Source organism: Nesoenas mayeri, assembly GCF_963082525.1.
Source record: "Nesoenas mayeri genome assembly, chromosome: 2".
NCBI lineage: Eukaryota > Metazoa > Chordata > Aves > Columbiformes > Columbidae > Nesoenas > Nesoenas mayeri.
Window position 1 is genome coordinate 37,609,344 of NC_137543.1, and position 15,829 is coordinate 37,625,172.

Consider the following 15,829-nt stretch of genomic DNA (forward strand, 5'->3'; position numbering starts at 1 on the left):
ATTCAGTTTTCCTGCTCAGTATTGTCATGTAAATCACACACAGCTGCAATTTAAGAAAGCAATTTAGGTGAAATAAATGACATACCTCGGTCAAAATCAATTTCTCGTATTATCTTTTCTTCTCTGCTGAGGTTCACTGTGAATTGGTTCATATTTTCATACCCAGCCTCTATTTTTTCCATTTGAAATCCTTTAGATGCTTCAGTAATTCTAAAACAGAAAGATAGGTTATTGACCTTTGTATTTGCAGATAAATTTGTAATTTGTAGTTCATTACAAAGATCAAGAGTATCAAGTTTTAATACTTACTTTTGTAGCAATGTTTTGGCATTCTGTGAAAACAAAAAGGAAATAAGTGGCTTCTTAAGTGGTTCAAAATTTTCAGAGATTTTATGCACTGAGATCTAATTCTTAGACTGGGTGCTTCTAAACATACTAATATGAATCTCATAAATGACAGCCATGAGATCTAAGAATGAGATCAAATTTGGACAGTAATTAGTATATAACTCAGGAAACTATTTAGTCAATTGAAGAATGTTCAATTAAAATCTGAATATGATGGAAAAGATATATGATTTCTACAAAAATGAAAAAGAAATATTTTTGCTCTTTTTTGTGTGTTTGTGGTGAAAAGTGGTTGTCCCATTACCATCTTTAGTCACAATAACTAGATCTTTGACTGCCCATAAGGGCACACTTCTGGACCCACAAAATTTTATTGGTCTGGAAAAATTATTGTACTTTTTAAAGGCAATTCTTTGATGATTTTTTTTCTTTTTGAAAACGTCCTTCCAGCCTTTAACACAGAGGAACTGTAAACTTGCAGGACAGAAATTCTACACCAATGAATTCAGTGGACAGGCTGCTAATGGTTTCCTAATCAGCTCTCCTTATAGTAAGAAAACAGGGGAAAAAAATGGCATAAAAATCCAACTTGGAACATAAAGATTTAATTGTTGGAAGGCTAATCGCTCTGTCAATATGCAAGTGAAACCTATAACTCACAGCAGTTCATACACACACATATGGACGATGTGGTGTGGCGATAAAGATATGTTGGAAAGTGATAAATTCCTGTTTCTTCATTGGGGACCAGAAATTCGTACACAGGATAGTATATTTTGGTGCAAATATCAAATAGTCGTGCTCTTGATTTGGATACTAGTCACAAAAAGACTAGTTGTTTGTCTGTGCTGATGCAAGTATTAAAAAAACTAGTTTGTATAAATGTTCACTCAATGGTGACCAGACTCTGAATGTGCTTAAAATTGAGAAGTGCTTGAATAGTACCCAATAAACCTATCACTATTTTACTATCTCTATTTATTGGCATTATACCTGCAAAAACACGGCCATTTCTGGTTCTTCCATGAACTGGATTCCTGATTCAACCAGCTTTGACACAGATTCCAAATGGTCCGCATACTTCTTCATGAGGGAGCGGACATGTTCCAGTTTCTCCTCTTGGGTTCTAGTGATTATTTGTGTCATCTCATTTTTTCTTTCTTCCAGTACAGAATAGAGATAATCAAATTTTTCACACAGCTGCTCTTTCTGTCGTCTGCAGCATTCCTGTGAATCATTTGGTTTATGTTAAACATGTTATGTTCTTAAAAGAGTTTCTATTTTTACAGTTTTTACAGGAAGCATTTTCATCAAAGAAATTCCTCTTTCTGAATACTGCAAAGGATTCTGAATGACCCCAGAGACTTCTATAATTCTCAAAGTCCAAGCTATCGGAACAAAAGTTTTAAAACTGTTCTCAAACTGTGAGTTTCAAGCCACCGGAAGCCCCCAAACAGGCTATTGTATAACTTGTTAGTCTGCTAAAAAATTGTGAAAGGTATTTATGATGTCTATAGTGATACATCAAAGTCTGCAGGAAAAGTAAAAACCCCCACCACATTAGCAATTGTGTTCACTTGCACAAATAGAATGTCTTTTTTAAAGCCGCTGTGATCTCAGATCAGCTCTGGGGAACTTTCTTTTTCTACCACGGAACCTGGAATGATCCTAGCTGGGCCTGATTACACCCTCTTAGACACTATTTTCACAATAGATGTCCATTCTGCTACATTTACTGTGCGCTGAATGAGGTAAAGGTACCACAAAGAAAACAGTGTGTGACAAAAACATGAAGACAAGGAGGAGCCAGGTTTCAATGCTACCTTCAGGAAGTTATTTTCACATCATTTTTTGAAACATTTTTTTGTCCTTCCAACCAGATAACACGGCATATTTCACTGAGTAAGGATGGCTTTGATGACTTCTTCATTGAGTCCTCTCCAGCAAGAGCACACTGCACTTGCTAGGGAGGATTTATGTAGAGGAAATCAGAGACAGGTTATCTATAATATCTGAGGTCTTCCAAATAGAAGTACTTGAGTCATCCATGTGCCCCGGGGCATAACCTTATTGTGGTTCTCTCTGATTGTGAATGGTGGTGCTTATTTAAATCTCTTTCCTAGGAACTGAGGTTGAATCAATTCCTCATCTTCATCCCTTGAGGCAATAATGCTGAGATCCTGGCAGCACAGGATTATTTAGAGTCCCACAGCACTTTTGGAAGTGATAAGGCTGATTATTCACAGCACTTGGCCAGAGAGAATCCCACTTTTTTCTTGTCTTTCAACTAGACCTCTTTCCTATGATTGGTGACAGTCTGTTCTGTATTGTTTAATGCCTTTTGAAGATGGACGTGTGACCAAAAATCACTGTCTACATTGAGGGGTGAGAAGTGAATGCAGGTCTTGTTGCATTGATGCAAGTATCCACCTCTTCTTCCAATGAGGAAGACTCAACAGAGACTCCTAATTTAAAAGTCCTTGCAGGGTGTCAGGCTTTTTCTGCCCTTCTGGAGGTCCTGGCCACTTCCCAGGAATTCCTGATTAGTGAATTACAGGGTGCGGATAAGGAAGCTTTCAAAACAAGTGAGTCATGGCTCCTGGGTATCATTCTATTGTTCAGACCTCAAATAATCTTCTCCTCTTTCACCTGTCTCCTAGCTTTCTACCAGTGTTTCCTGCAGTTCCAACTGCTCCAGATTGCTCTTTGATATGCTCTATGGTAACTTTCTCTGAAATGTCATTCAGATCACTTGTAAAACAGCCTTAATTTCAATACAGGTGAATGCTATCTTTGCTGTTTGACACAGGACAAGCATTAAGGGAAGAAGAGCAAGAGAGTGATAGCAGGGGGCCCTGAGAAATCCTTCCCTTTCTCTAAGCTCTAATACATATTATTTCCTGCCAGCAGATATTACAGAATTGTGGCCCTCAAGAGGTTCCTAATGGCAAGTGCTGAAATATTTCTAAAATATTCTCTTTCTGTATAAAATGTTTCCATATGAAGTCCCTGTCTGATGGAATTACCCTAATCAGCTTCTGAGTAATGAAAACAGTTAACAAATACACAACTTTCCATTCTAAAAAGTTCTCAGCCTTTTTGTTTTTTAAAGCATGGCTACAGCAAAAAGAAAGGAGTCCTTGAGACTGAGCATGAGTTGTACTGTTTGTTCTGAAGCATCTGTATTGACTGGCCTATGCTTTTAGCATTTGAAAGAAACTGTAATTCTTCCTTCATTATTTTACTCATATTGTTTATAGGGCTAAGCAGTACTTAGTTATTATTGTTTTCCAGTATTTGGCATTTTATTTTCCCTTTTATATTTTCAGTGTAATATATGCATTTGGTCTACGTTTCGACTAGTTAAGAACTATACAGGTTTGTTTTGTTTTGTTTTGTTTCCCTCCGGTTTTTAGGGTAAGATAGGAGCAATAGCTAAAGATATAACTGTAGGCTATTGCTTACTCCAGCTAAAAGGAAAATGATCATGTATTTTCTGCTAAAATAGGTATTTTTTATGGTCTGCAAAGTGTTAAACAGAGGGAAGAGACAATCCTGGATCTTAAGTGTTATTTCCATGTGTGCACATTTCTCAGCTCCAGCTGTAGCTTTTAATAGTCAAGGACAAAATCATGTCAATTCAGACAAAGCTTTTATATGGTAGGAAATGTGATTTGCTTAAAGTGTAACATGGAAGTGCCAAGGTAAGCTCTAAGATCTATTTTCTGCAAACTTTGACTTAAAAGGTAAAAATCCTGTTAAAATATCTGAAGGTAAAATGGCTGCACTTTCTTTGGGCTTCAGGTTTAAAGGTTAGGCTTTAAACTGAGTGGATGATTCTGAGGAAGCTAGTTTTCAGAAACTGTTTTATTTATTAAGGTATTTTTAGCACAGCGTTTTCTCCATACTTCAGACAAGGTGTTTGAAGTTTTGTTTCTGGTTCAGATAGTTCAACTTAAATGAGTAGAAGCTTTTGCTTTCGCATCATTCAAATTTCTGCAGTTAACCTGCTTGAAAGGCTTGTTTCTGTCTGCAAAGTCCTGATAGCAGCCAATTTCATCCCTGCAACGTGAAGGCTTCCTGACTACAAAGTTCTGACTGCTGCTAACACACTGTCTCATTTACTTGGACTAATGGGTTTATATTCTTTAAACTAAACTCGGAGATTTTCTGTTCTTCCTTGCTCTGAGGAAACAGGAGCCTTGGGCAATTGTGTATGTAGAACCTGGAATCAATTTATCTTACCAATTAGAATCTATACATCTTGGATTAACTTCTTTTTCTGTGCCATTTCTTGTTTCTGCTCCAGCTCTGAAGGGTCAATATAATTCTAATTGGGCTGAGAGGGATGCGACTCCTTCACTAGATGCTTCATCAAACTCTGATCATAAAATCAATTTGTATGAGCTCTTTTCAGTCTATTGGTCAAATTGGTCAGAGCTGATATTTATATTTGCTTTGCTCATGCAAACCTCTTGGAGGAAATGAAAGCTACTTCTACTATTGAATGACACAAAACTAATTCCAGCTCTGCTAGAGTAAGACCTTTACCAGAAAATCCAATAAGAGCCTGGATATAGAGTTCACTGACATACTTAGGAGCCACACTATGGCTACCCTGAGGCTGAGACTAAGGCTCTGTTCACAGGACCGGTCAGGCGTTAGACTAAATACCGGTCTTTTACAGGTCTAGAATGTATCTTAGATGTTAAATGAGCTGGGAGTTGATGGCATTTTGTTGGATATACTTTTAACTTTAGTAACATCCTATGCCACTAAGAATGCTGAGTAAGATGTGCTGATATGGATTATCCTTACTCTTTGTCCTCAACCACATGGCCAATGTCAGAGGCAACGTGCCAAGCAGGATGTATCCTTTGGCTGAAGCAGCACAACTGATACTGCACAAAGCCACAGGTAATGGTTTAGTGAAACAACGTGGGAATGCATTTGGGTAAAGTGAGGTCTGTTAAAGAATGGTCATTACCAGCAGTTCGAAAGATGTGACTTCGCGCCGAAATAGATGCGTTTAAAGAGGTGGTACCTACCTCAACCATCCTGCAGGTCTCCTCCAGCTGCGTGACTATCCCTTGTGCTCTGTCATTGCTCCCCACCAGGACTGCAATGCCATCACTCAGCTCAGACTAGGCAGTAAGGGGAGAGCAAGCAGGAGGGTGTTAGACTGTTAGACACCATCCCATGTCAGGGTGGCACATCTAACACTGGGAAACAGAATACAAATGAGCCACACCAGGGTATTAGCTCTTTCCACTAGAACCGAAGAAGATTGGAGCTTTACCTGCCCACAAGTTACCAGCTAGTACTTTGACATTTGTTTCCTCTCCCAAAACACTATGAAAACATTGACATTTTGAAACTTTTAATGGAGAAGAAACTGTGGCTTGAAAAGGAGGAAACACTTTATTCTAGGAGGCTCTTCTAGAGGCTTTAGTGTGAAGCACTGTGTTTTGATAGCCCCAAAATATTCCCTTTGGGTTTGAGGGAAAACACTTTGTCTCTTGAGAGGATGGGGGTGTTTTTAGTATCTGAGTCTAGCCACACCACTGTGGTATTTCCCTGAGGACTGTAGCTCTTGGCCCTGGACAGCAGAAGTGGTGGCCCATGGATCTGGAGGGACCAGAGTGCTATAGAGTCCCTGGCATGAGGACGGTGGGGCTGGGGCTCTGTTGAGAGGGGAAGGTAGAAAAGGAGAAGGGGAAGGTGAAGCCTGAGCCACTGTCACAAGGGAAATGAGTGGAAGAGGAAATGGCCTGAGTGTGGGGATGGAAATGATGGTGAGGTATCCTTAGAAGAGGAGAGATGGAGAAGGTAGTCCCTAGGGAACTTGGTGAAGGTGCTGGGGAGGGCGAGGGGCCCTTGACACACCACTGTAGTGACAGGTAACCATGTCCATGGCCTTTGAAGCACACATCCTGCAGGCTCTGAGCTACTTCTCCAGTCTGGGGCATGACATTCCCTCTCCACAGGCACTCTGGGACGAAAGTCACTGCCTGCAGATCTCCACGCAAAAGGAGTGATAAGGGGCATGGATTCCATCCAAGAACTTCTCCCCCCTTCTCCCTCCTCTTTTGATTGAAAAGGATGCTTGTAACTACTTTCCTAAAGCGACTTCTCATTTGTAGTTTCCACACACAGGCATCTGTGTGACAAAGTTGGAGGCTGGGACTGCAAACTTGGACTGTCTGATTGCTTGCCCCACTGGGGCCCTCCAGAAAAATGAGCTGTTTATCTCAGGAGGATAACCCAGTGAGTCAGGTTTTAAATTAATACTGTATTAAAAATAAACAAGTCTTTTACTGGTGACAGCAAGGGCAGAGGATGTTAGGTACATCCTGTGCTGCCAACTATTGAATATTCCTGCGTTCACTTGCAGGAGGAGGTTTTTCACTCAACTTTTCTTAAAAATAGGATGCTGAAAGGCAAAAGTGCCTGATAGATAACTGTTTGATTTGTAATGGTCTGTTCTCTTTCCAGTTCATCTGCTGGAAATACCACTTGTTTTTCTGATCTAAAAGCAGTGGGAAAAGAGATTAAGAACCTCAAAAGAGAGATCCTCAGCTTCACATCAGATTACTGTTTAAAATGTTTACTCATTATACTAACAAAAATGGGGACATTGTAATACCTTTCTGTGTGATCTCTCATAAATTTATTTTTCCATGTTTCTAAAAGAGTTCTTACAGATTTGTGTGAACCTTTCACTTACACACAGGGATGGGAAAAGCACTCCCAGGCCCCTTTGGAAACTCGCAGGAATCCCATGGGAATACTTTCTTGTCAATGGTACTGTCAGTTACTGGGAGGACTGTGAGAAACAAAAAGATATTTACCTTCTGTCGCTGGTAAACGTTTGTGAGAAGAGCAACTTGACAGTCTTTGTGGGCACCAAAGACTTTGCACAGGGAGCAGGTGGGCATTTCACAGTTCAAGCAATAGATATTAATTCTCTCATCTTCGTGCTCTTCGCACATTGGCTGGTCACACTTCCTTTCGGGTCTGCTAAAGAAAACAAGTTTAAAGCATACTTAGTGCTTATGAGTTTCTGATGGCAACACTTAAGGTACCAGCACGAAATATGGTACCTTTGTATAGCAGTGTCCAAGGATGACCTGAATGTGCAGCACAGACTTAAACCTGCCACATGGGTTGACTAAATAGTGAGCGGTAAAGCTTAATGTCCTGACACAACAGGATGAGATGACAATATAGCAACAGTACTTCATATGGAGATTCCAGCTGGGAGTGTGACTGAACTCTTGCTCATATTTAAAAATGTGAATAACCTCACTAAGACAGATCTCAAACTACTCGTGTACTTTAATTAGCATGCTATCTAACATCTGTCTGAAATATGAAACATACGTAATTTGTTTCACATTCATCATGCAAGATGTTGGGCACTTGGCCTTAATGCAGCAAAGCTCTTATGCAGGGGATTAATTTGAAGCATGAGTTGTGGGTATTGATGGACCTTTATCTCTGCTGATGAAGCTTTGTGAAGCCCAGGCCAGAACTGTCAATATCAAACAGGAATGGGTCCTTACAGCCTTTACACTAGGTCAGCAACCAAAATAAGGTCACACACAAATTTTAGCTGCATGGCACATGTCTAGCTTGTACAGTGTCAAACTTTTCGACAGCAGGTAACTCAACTGTAACCACCACCAAAGGCATGGGTTGCAAAAGCAGCATTCCTCTCCTGTGCTAAGACATGAACTATCACCAGGCTGCAGCTCAGTCCTGATCTTCTCTTCAGCAAAATAATTTAGCCATATGCACACGAGTTGATCCCTGCTACTTCAGAAACTAATTTAGTTGTAGCTTCCTTTAAATGAGCCACTTAACTAGCATTCCCAGTGTAAGTGAAAGCTCTTGTCCAGTCTGCATGGGCAGCCTGATGGTTTTCTGAGCCTACACTTCAGGCTTAGCACCCTGAGAACATCTGCGGCAAGCACGTGAGTGTGTAAGGATGCAGTACCAGAGGACAGGGTCAGTCGATTGATGGAGGAAATGTACCTACGGGTTCAAGATTCCAGAAGCCGTTACTCTTACTGTGGCCATGTCAAATGTTTCCAACATAAGCCATTATCCCATTCTGTTACCATTTGGAAGGAGAACTATGGCTTAGCTGTAGTAAGTGGAACAGTGACATCACAGAAATACATCTTTTTATCATTAGATAGAAAATATTTTCTGAAATTATAGAATTTAATGGAATTATATGGAAACATTTTTAAAAGCCATTCTACAAACCTCTGTAGCAAGGAGTCAACCAGTCATTCTATTCAAGTTTAAAAATGTATGGAAAAATAATTATTTTAGATTACAGCAGAGATTTTCCATACAGTTTGGTAGACTAGACATGGCACTTATTTTTTAATGAAAAAGTACAGGTTTTCTCTTCTGAAGAGAATGGAATACACTTAAAAAAAGATCAAGCAGCAAAGAATGTATCTTATGCATTCATAATTTTTAATTTCAAGAGGGCACTGGAATTTAAAGGGTTCAGAAGGAAAATCTGTAATCTGCAATATAACATGATACACCAGAGTAAAACAAGATGGACACTTCTGATGGAAGCCTGTATTATTTGAGCAGGATTTCCAGCATACATTTACATAAGGCACTCAATGTGTCGAATCGAGCACCATTTTAATGCTAGTCAAAAGAGGTATGTCTCCACTATAAAAAATGTTTTACATAAAAAATGCAGCAAACGGCCCCTAATATATTCACGTTCCAATGCACCAGTGGGAGGGCCTGCAGGTGAGGGCAGTAACAGACAATGAATTTCAAAGTGATTAATTAAGCCTGAAATAGCTGCTCTTCCTGCAGATATTTACAAGACCAGAAACAGAAACTACCAGAACGTTATTTGACACTGGAATGGTGCCACTATCATGGAAGACACATGGCAGAGAGCAAAAAGGTGACGGTGTCAAGCAAGTTCAGCCAGAAGTAGCCAACCTTCAAAGGTACCGCAAAGAGCTGGAAGAAACCTGGCAGAACTCCCTGAACTAGCAGGGCCCTGAAAACAGAGACAGTGACAGAAGACTAGAAGTAAACAGATCTACTGTCTCCTTCCTAGCTGGTGCAAAATGAGAAGTTTTTAGCACAATTCTTAACTTTAGAGGGGATCCTCTAGGTCTATGTTGGTGTAGCAAAGGCCAAAACACAATCTGTAAGTTTAAAATGGTGGTTGATCCTGAAACAGGAGATTAAAGAGTGGCTGATAGGAAAACTACAGCATTGCTTTAGCAGAAGAAAAGTTTCATCACAGACGTGCTAGTGACCAAAGAAGTGGCAGGTTGCTGAAATGGCCTAATATCTTTATGCTCTCATTCTCTGACTCTGCTCTTTGAGATGCTAAGCCTGTATTCGACTGCTACAAGCTTATTCTTTTCCATTAAAATTGGGTTTGGACTTTAATGTGCAGTGTTGTGCATGTTTTATGGAGAGGAGGATTCTCAGCACTGATGAGGCCACACCTGGAGTACTGGGTTCTGTTCTGGGCTCCCCAGTACATGAGAGACATGAACATACTGGAGAGGGCCCAGCAAAGGGCCCTGTAGGTGTTTAAGACTCTAGAGCATCTCTCCTGTGAGGAAAGCCTGAGAGACCTGGGAGTTTCAGCCTGGATAAGAGAAGATTCAGGGGGATCTGAACAATGATCTTGATCTTATCAGTACCTTTAGATGTCTAAATAACTGAACAGAGGGTGTAACAAGGACAGAGCCAGGCTCTTTTCAGTGGTGCCCTGTGACAGGATCAAAGGCAATGGGCACAAACTGAAACACAGGGGGCTCCCTCTGAACATCAGGAAACATCTTTCCAGTCTGAGGGTGACCAAGCACTGGCACAGGATGCCCAGAGAAGTTGTGGAGTCTTCATCCTTGGAGATATTCAAAAGCCATCTGGACATGGTCCTGGGCAACCAGGTCTTGCTTGAGCAGGAGGGCTGGACCAAGTGACTTCCAGAGATGCTGTTCAGTTTCAGCCATTCTGTAATTCCATTATTTGGTGATGAAATGCAAAGTTGACGGGTGTATAAAGGAGCACACTTTAATTAAGGACATAGTAAGACCTTAGGAGAACTGCTGGTAGTTGGAAGGCATGTTGTCCTCAGGATTTTTACAAATCAAATAAAGTCTCTACCGAAATCCTGAATCCAACTTTGACAGTGTTTTTACTGAAGACCCTAAGGTAGCTGTAGGCCTTCCTGTACCATCACCTCACCTAGGGCCTGCACCTGGTCAAGAGATGGAGAAAATTTGCATGACTGTATGAGGCATAGTCGGGCTATTAGTGAAGAGACTCAGCTTTATTGGCCCCAGTGTCAGTCTCAGGCAGACACCACCAGTGACTGGCCTGCACATGACTTCATGCTGCTTACTGTGACCCTTTGAGTCTGGCAGTTTAGTCAACCTCACTGTCCTCTCTAGACCTCATTTCATCAGTTTGTCAATAAAGATGTTACAGGGGATGGTACTGAAAGTCTAGATAAACAGCCACTGCTCCCCTCTCATTCACTCAGACATCTCACTACAAAAGGCCATCAGGTTGGTCAGGCTGATTTCCCCTTCAAAAATCCATGCTCACTATTTCTAATCACCTTCTTGTCTTTTATATATTTGAAAATGGTTTCCAGAAGGGTTTGCCTGAACAGTTTTCCAGGGAGCAGTGGAGGATGACCAGCCCATAGTTCACTGTGTTCTCCTCCTTGCACTTCTTGAAGACTGGAGTAACATTTGCTTTCTTACAGTCCAGCCATCAGGAACCTATCCTGATTACCACAGCCTTTCAAAGATTACCAGGAGTGGCCTTACAATGACATCAGCTAGCTCCCTCACCACACATGGATGTCTGTCATCAGGATTACCAGGTTTTTTTTGTATTCCCTAACCTGGTTCCCCTCCATTGAGGGTAAGTTTTCCTTGCTCTAGACTTTCCCACTGGTCTCAGGGGCCTGGGATTCCTGAAGACTGATTTTACTAGTAAAGACTGAGGTAAAGAAGGCATTGAGAACCTTGGCCTTTGTCACAGGAGCCTCTGCTCCATTTAGTAATGGGCCAACACTTGCCCTAATCTTCGTATGGCTGCTGATGTACTTGTAGAAGTTCTTGTTAGCCTTCATGTCCCTCACCGGCTTTAGTTCTAGGTAGGCTTCGGCTTTCCTAAGTCCATTTGTACATGCCTAGATGGTGTCTCAAAATATTCCTGAGTCACCTGTCCACCTTCTTTTTGCTTCTTTGTTAATGTTTTATTTTTATCAGGAGCTTCTTGTTAATCAATGAGGGTATCCTGCCACCATTGCTTGAGTTCCTGTAACTGGGGACAGACCATTCTTGAGCTGGGAGGAGGTGGTCCTTGAAAATCAGCCACAACGATGGACTCTCCCAAAAGCAGTGAAAAGCCCACTGATATCCAGGGTAGAAATGAAGCTTGAAAAATGAGAAGACCATAAAAATTCATATGGACATAGGGATTCCTGCAGTTCCATAACACTAGTACTATTGTGAATGCTTGGCCCAAGAAAACCATAGGCATGGGTGAGCTTGGGGCTTTGTCTCTGTGAGGAGTTGGAGAAGATCCAGGTGATTTCTCTCCCTATCTCTTTCACTGCACAGTCTCCAGGGATCCTCCTGCTCCATCTGTGCTTGGGGATGTGGGGACAGCCTGGGCCCAGGTCTCTCCCCAGTAGGTGCAAGGCAGAAAGAGCTCTCGACCCTTCCTGATCAGGATTCAGCTGGTAACAAAGCCCAAAGCACCTTCTGATCAGGAATAGCAAGCCGAGCTCATTAGAGGCTGCCAAAGCTTGCAAGAAGTCACAGCCTCCTGTTGCTACCATTTCCTGGTGGCAGCAGGCACCCTGGTGTTCTTCAGATAGTTCAGGTAATCAGTGGCCTATAGACTTTGAAAGATTGGTTTAGTATTTTAGCCCATTCTATTTTCGCCAGGTTCAGTCCTTTGTTGGTCTTTAAAGATTAGTAGGACCCATGTCCTGCTTGAAGATTTCTTTCCTTGTGTTGCTAATAGATTCTAAGTTGGGCAACAGGCTACACTGCTGTCAGCTGGAATTTGATGAGCGATGGGATAAAAGACCATATGATGTAATTTTTAGTGATAGGATGAGCTGCATGTGAGAGCTTGGGCAGACCCTCCCAGCCCCATAGCCCTCTCTTGCCTCAGCTTTTATTTTAAAAAAATTAAAATAGCAACTCAAATTTAAAAAAATAGTATTTTTACCTAAGTAGGACATAAAGCTTGCTCTCTATCTGAATACCCCTCACTCTCTTAAGTTCACGTGAAATGCAGCTGGGAGCTGGCATCATTCTGGCACATGTAGTTATGGTGAGTTACATCCACAGGAGGACTCGAGGGGAAGAGGTTCCTGTCTGGAAATCACAGGTGCTGCCAGTTTGAAGGGTTGTCTTGAGAAAAAGGAGGAGGCAAAGGTCACATCTCCACCTTCCTCTTATGTACCTCTGTCAGACCCCAGCCCATAGGGTGGAAGAGACTGGTACAAAAGGAAGAAGTGGAGAAGACTTGATTTCCCTTGGCTTTTTTGGTTTCAGTGGGACAGCACAGGGTAAAGCTATGGTAGATCTCGCTCACATTCTCATGGGAGCCTGAGGAACATTAGACAGAGGGAGATAAGCAGCTGAGGCCTACAAAGTGCCAAATAGTTTAGATAATGCTGCTATGCATTGCCGGTACTACGTAACCCTGATGATAACTTCTATTCTAAGGACATACATGAAGGTTAAATAAGCACCTTAACAGACTAAATAAATAAGACTTCTGAACAAATATCTAAGCAAATACATGTTCACGTTTGTATTTTTTTCTGTTGTCCACTTTTATTAATAATATGTTTTGCTTTTGTGGAATTTTTAAAGAAATTTACTAAATTTCTTAATTTGTTTAACTGAATTTTGTTCTAATTGCCCGTGAACTACGTGGGAAAAGGACCTGCACTTATTTATTTTTTAAGTTAAATACAACTGTGAGCTGAAAACAAACAAACAAACCACAATGAAACCAAGAAAGACATGATGCCACACATGTCCAGCTTATTTGGTCAAAAGCGAAGTCCACCAACATACCTTTCCTGATTCATTTTCTCCAAGATTTTCCTGACTAAAATAATATTCGGTTATGAATGACACACACACAGGTAGCTGAACTTCCCTTGGCACTGAGTGCAAATGGCAGCAGCCCGGACAATTTTAAGCCAACTCTGTGCTCTCCAATGCTTTGGAGCTCCAACCTATGCCCAGCTACAATAGTGCCCATAGGGATTCAAACAGCCGAGAATAGCCAAAGCCACCATTGGGCTCTGAAATGTTCTGTCTGCTGGTGACTGTCCTCCTCTGCCGGAGAAGGGTAGAAGTGCCCTATGATGTCCCAGGCAATGAGCTACGGTGGTTGTGTCTACCTGCTCTGGTGATACCACTTCATTGCTGCTGCGAAACCCAGCTCTGTGTTGGGGTGAGTTGGAAAGACTGTCAGGGAGCACAGCCAGGATTAACCCTTTCTTCAGGTGTACAAAACACCCTGCCTTACAAAACCAGCCCACTGATACATATTATTTCTGGATATGCCTTCTCTTTTATGGAGTCCTAAATAAGACTTGATTTCATGAGTTCACAGCCTAAGCTGACAGGAATGGAGATTTTTTTATCGAATTTTGATTTGACATTATGATGCAGGGTATCTTCTGTGTGAATTTCAGTTTTCATCTTGTTTGCACTGTGTGTCCCTCAGGATTGTCTAACAAGATTTGAAATTTCTTTCCCTTCTTTAGCATGAGAACAGGCAGGTTAAAGACAAATAAGAATCACATGAACTGTTTTTAAAATAAACCTTGTGAACCTAGCTGCTTTTCCCTTATTCATGTGCGTAGCCATGCTGACCTCAGGGGCTTTGCTTGCAGGGGTGATTGTTGCTCATGTGAATAAGCATGGCACTATCATCTGCTGTAAGTGGAAGCAGGGAAATTCAGTATCTATTTGGATAAAGTTTTCTGTGCTCAGTGAGAGCTGACTTCATTGCACAGCAAACAGACAGGCATGCACCACAGCACAACCTCTTTCTGCATTTCCAAGAGAGAAAACATCTCGATCAACCTCATGTGCTCCAAACAGAAGGACGAAGGCCACCAACGTCCTGGGCCATGTCTGCTTTTGTGGCAAATCCCCTCTGAAGGACATACATTCACTCGTTACCTCGTGGACTCCTGCTTGTAGATATCGATGATGTTCTCCACCAGCAGGTTCCTCTGCAGCCCGTAGACACCATGCCGGTCCAGGACCACTTCGTGTCTGCAGGAAGGGCAGCGAAAGCGTCCTCCCGATGCCACGGTTGTGCCTCCCCTGGTCGGCAGGTAGGGGTTGGAGGCCTGCTCTTGCCAAGCAGCACAAGGAGAGGTGAATCAGGCCATGTAGAACCATGAAAACCTCTTTCAAAAGCACCATTTGTGAGTATGTCCAAGGAGAGGGTAGCTCCCACAAGTCATCTCCAGGAGAGCACCCAACACGGGCGGCCATGTCCCTGCCACTAATAGGTGACACTTTAATTTGCTCTGAGCTCAGCCCTGGCCCCTGGGGACACTCAACATCTCTTTTAAATCACTCCCCTCTACCCCATCTTACTGACTGTTAAAAGCAAGCAACCAAAACGTGTTACGAAATCTGCTTTTCCATTCATTTCAGCCAGTGCTGCCCAGGAAGCAAAGCTTTCTGTGGGAAGAAACCTACCTGGAAAATGTCGCTGGCGCATTTCCGACAGAGGTTGTGCTGGCAGGGCAGGATGACCACTGGCTTGGTGAACATCTCCAAGCAGATGGGGCAAATAAGCTGTTTCTCCAGGTTATCCATGGTTTGCTGCTCTTTGGAGAAGGACTTGTAGCTCAGGGAGGAGCTCATCCCTAGCTTTTCCAGGGGCATACGCTCGGGATCACTGCCTCGCGGAGGAGTTTCCGGGTTAATTTCCCTTGAAATAAGTCCAAGGCTGCGTTGTGATCAGAGGCTCTCTGGGTTGCTCTGGCTGGAGGACATTGTTTAAACGAGGGGCCGAAGAGAGCCGGAGGCTGTTTTTAGCAGCACGGCGTCACAAGATGCCACCCTGCTGTGCCCATATAAGCGCGTGAGAGGGGGACAGGCGGGGACAGGTGATGGCTAGTGGGGGGACGGGGAGGCGGCCGGCAGAGCCCTGTCTCTCCTCACTCACACATGGCAGCCTTCACCCCTCGAGGAGGAGAGGGCTGAGTGATAAGCAGGCGCAATGCACTCCCCCCTTATCTCTGCATGGCAAGCAGAGAGCGCAGGGCTGCCCCAGTCAGCCCAGCCACACAATAAATACTCTGTTTTGAGCAAGCAGCTGTGGCCATGAGATGCAGGATGTAGTTTTGCCCGTGTGTTTCAGCAGGCTCCAGGATCTTGCCTTTCCAAGGTGCGAA

At 42.5% G+C, this 15,829-nt stretch overlaps 1 protein-coding gene across 2 annotated transcripts in view; it reads right to left on the minus strand.

Moving 5' to 3' along the window:
• TRIM55 (tripartite motif containing 55) overlaps positions 1 to 15,612 on the minus strand; it is a 37,910-nt gene extending 22,298 nt beyond the window's left edge. For both annotated transcript variants that reach the window (XM_080339241.1, XM_080339240.1), the window contains exons 1-7: positions 15,129 to 15,612; positions 14,598 to 14,770; positions 7,200 to 7,368; positions 5,397 to 5,492; positions 1,342 to 1,575; positions 310 to 332; positions 86 to 210 (exon numbers count right to left, since the gene is read on the minus strand). In XM_080339241.1, the coding sequence (XP_080195367.1) occupies positions 86 to 210; positions 310 to 332; positions 1,342 to 1,575; positions 5,397 to 5,492; positions 7,200 to 7,368; positions 14,598 to 14,770; positions 15,129 to 15,317 (1,009 nt within the window). In that variant the 5' untranslated portion in view covers positions 15,318 to 15,612. The remainder of the gene's footprint in view (positions 1 to 85; positions 211 to 309; positions 333 to 1,341; positions 1,576 to 5,396; positions 5,493 to 7,199; positions 7,369 to 14,597; positions 14,771 to 15,128) is intronic.
• Between the last annotated feature and the right edge of the window lie 217 nt (positions 15,613 to 15,829).